Here is a 3,117-nt window from a genome sequence, read left to right on the forward strand (position 1 = left end):
CTTCTGTGCTGTAACGCTGCTTTTAGGAAGAGAAAGGACTGGTCATACAAACCTCTACTAAATTCAGGATTTATTACAAAGATACAAATCTATGAATTACAATAAGAAGTACAAAGGTAATACATTACTGTTTGCTGGAGAAAATGTATAATATATATCATGAAATTGAAAATAAAGACATTCAGAGATCTAAACAATTAGTTATTCAACTTACCTCAAATGTATTGTGAATTTACGTTTACATAGCAAATAAACTGTGGCTTATATTGTTCAAACTGTTGTGAACTATTAAAGATGTTAAAAGGCTTTGTTTCACTTGAATAATTAAGAAGGAAAATATGTTCTGGCATAAAAAAATATGTTTATTAAACAAGAACCCTAGTCACGGATGAAAGAAGCATTGATTAAGATTTTTGTTTTGATTAACACTTTTAAATATTGTAAATTATCTGTATAGTAAAGGGATATCATACACCTTAAGATAGGGAAGTGAATCTAAATCATTATTCACTTTCTAAATCTAAAGGATTGGACTCTGCTTTGTACTTATATATTTTATTCTCTGTCAAAAAGGGGGATTTTAACTAAAGAAAAAGAGAGCAGGGACATTGCGGGACATCAAGGTTTCTCTGCAGTCGGTCAAGCAAGATTCACATGCATCAGCAATCATCAGGCTAGGCTGGAACAGAGGGGTCAGGTTAACTAGGGCTGATGGAGGGGAGGACCGCTCAGATTCCATCATATGAGTCTCCATAGCTTGCATAGCGGTTGCTCTCAGGCAAGCTGCGTTTCTTGCCAGGCGTGCCACTTCCCGTGTTGGTGCGGGGGTACGTCTGCAATTTGTGCAGCTCTTGTGACAGTTTGCCCAGCACACAGGTGCTGAGGTTGGAGCAACGCTTGGACATGGGTCTATCCAGGCTGTTAGAGAGAGAGACAAACGTGCAGAAACAGGCTCATAGTAACCATGGCATGCAGATGCATCCTGCTGTTATCCACATGCTACAGTAATAACACTGTATTCCAACATCATGCATTTCAAAGTCAGTTTTTACTTGCATTTATATAAAAATAACAGTTTAAAGCCATGCTATCAAGTCCAACACAGGCAATTGAAAATAGTCTATAGCTATAATGACCTCAGTTACTTAGGCTCATGCGGCAATCCTGTTTATAGCATCGTAGTTAAATTATAACAAACAGCACAACTGCTGTCATGCGTCCCATTTCTCTTGCACTAATTCCCATGCTTTCTTCCATTCTTTAGGGTTATTTATCATTTAGCATTCCTCAACAGGCTTTCTCATAAACAATGCTTAAATAATGAATACATTAAAATGAAGTGTTCCAAAAACCCATGCATAGATAACACAGAGAATATATGCTTTAACTCTAGATCTCCCTGTTGATGGTTGGGCGATGTCCATACCTCTGTCTTTAATAAATACCCATAGCTCTGACTGCTACAGGAGGCAGCAAAGGACTGGCCACATATTAATAAGACATTTGGGGTTATATGTTTTCTTGAATAATAGGAACATGCGTCATCCATATAGTATACACCAAGTAAACCTAGAGAAAATGAATGTTATTAAAAACAAGTTGTGGAGATGAGGAGAACTGTACCTACCTATTTCCTTCATTGGCTTGTTGCTCCAGTTCCTCTGAAGTCATTTGAACAAACTCCTTGACAATGGCGTTGAGTAGCCTTCGGGCTTCATAGTCAGTTAGCGTGACTTGGTCTGTCATGGACTCTAAACCAGTTCTGAAAACACATAGGCAATTAGGTTGATCACTTGATGAACTGCACCAGCACTGGGTTAAAAATAGTATGACGTAGGTTATGTGAGTTTGCTCCAGCTAAAAGCCATTGACTCCTGCTTTAAGGGATACGAGCCAAACTCAAAACAATCTCCTAAAAGTGTTCCTTTTAGAAATCTGACAGGTAGCCAACTTAGAGCTTTATGACAAAATCAATATTGTAGTAAGAACGGTGACCAGGGTCTCTCTATCCGGAATATTGAACACCCATGTATTCTACAACCATTTGGAAATATTCTACATGCAATAGCAATCATCTTAGCCTATTGCTGTGGCATTAAGTTGGATTGTCTCCAAATGGATAGAAGTGGTTAGGAGGTTATACATAGAATGGCTTTATGAGTCACCGGATTGATTAGATTACGATATCGTAATCCAATTGGATCGTTTTACTGAAAAGAGGGCATTTAATGTAACGTAATGTATGGATTTCTGTAATCACATCATGTTATCTGAAAACAAAATAATCTAAATTAGCATACATAAGATCTATGTGGCTGCCAAGATACCTCTTTAGAAAATTATCAATGAAATAACAGATGGCGTTTCCTTTTGGGATTGCTACAAATGAACATCTCTGTAGTCTATACATACATTTCAGTGACTGACTGGACATTGCAGTTTATAAAACATGCTTTGATCCTCACCTGGCTGGAGCTGCATGTGAGCTGTACATCTGACAAATGACCAGGAAATAGGCAATAAGGAGGGCAGAGAGCTTCATCATAACCATGGTCCCTGCTGTAAAACACATTACATCCACAACCACAGAAACTTGGCTTTAAAAACATTCACAATTCTCTCAAAGCAGAATGAAATAAGCATTTCATCAAAACAAACATTTTCGTATGTCCCTACACATGATGTATCGCATGTAAGCTCCATCCATCTCAGTTTCAGTTCAGTTTCTCACTGTTCTACTGGGAGTGAAGAAGCTGCCCATCTCACTCTCCCTGTCCCAATGCATTCTCTTCCCTTCTGCGATGAGACAGTCCTACCAAAGTCCCTAGTTCCCTGCTATCAGAGTGAGCCATCTAGTCTCAGTGCTCCCCTCTAACTGAAGAGAAGAGCTGGGCTTGTAGACGCAGTACCAGACATTGAGGAGGAAGGCATTAGTGATACTATCTAGATACTATCTAGATTAGGAGTTGGAGCCCCAGCCAGCCAGCCAGTCAGTGGCTCCCACAGGAGCCCATGCATTAGTGGAATGAGCTGTAGTCTAAACCCAGCTGTAGTTTAAACTCACAATCACCTCATCTACCCTTGAAAAGCCATCTGAACTGCATTTCTCAGCAGCAT

The 3,117-nt window shown here is 39.2% G+C and overlaps 1 protein-coding gene across 1 annotated transcript; it reads right to left on the reverse strand.

Moving 5' to 3' along the window:
* Positions 1-348: 348 nt before the first annotated feature.
* LOC139384880 (calcitonin-1-like) lies at positions 349-2,778 on the reverse strand. The gene is made up of 4 exons (XM_071129780.1): positions 2,677-2,778; positions 2,466-2,559; positions 1,628-1,762; positions 349-918 (listed from the first exon to the last, which is right to left on the reverse strand). Exons 1-4 carry the CDS (start codon positions 2,705-2,707, stop codon positions 729-731), a joined length of 450 nt encoding a protein of 149 aa, XP_070985881.1. The 5' UTR covers positions 2,708-2,778; the 3' UTR covers positions 349-728.
* Between the last annotated feature and the right edge of the window lie 339 nt (positions 2,779-3,117).

This window comes from Oncorhynchus clarkii, chromosome 26 (assembly GCF_045791955.1).
Source record: "Oncorhynchus clarkii lewisi isolate Uvic-CL-2024 chromosome 26, UVic_Ocla_1.0, whole genome shotgun sequence".
NCBI lineage: Eukaryota > Metazoa > Chordata > Actinopteri > Salmoniformes > Salmonidae > Oncorhynchus > Oncorhynchus clarkii.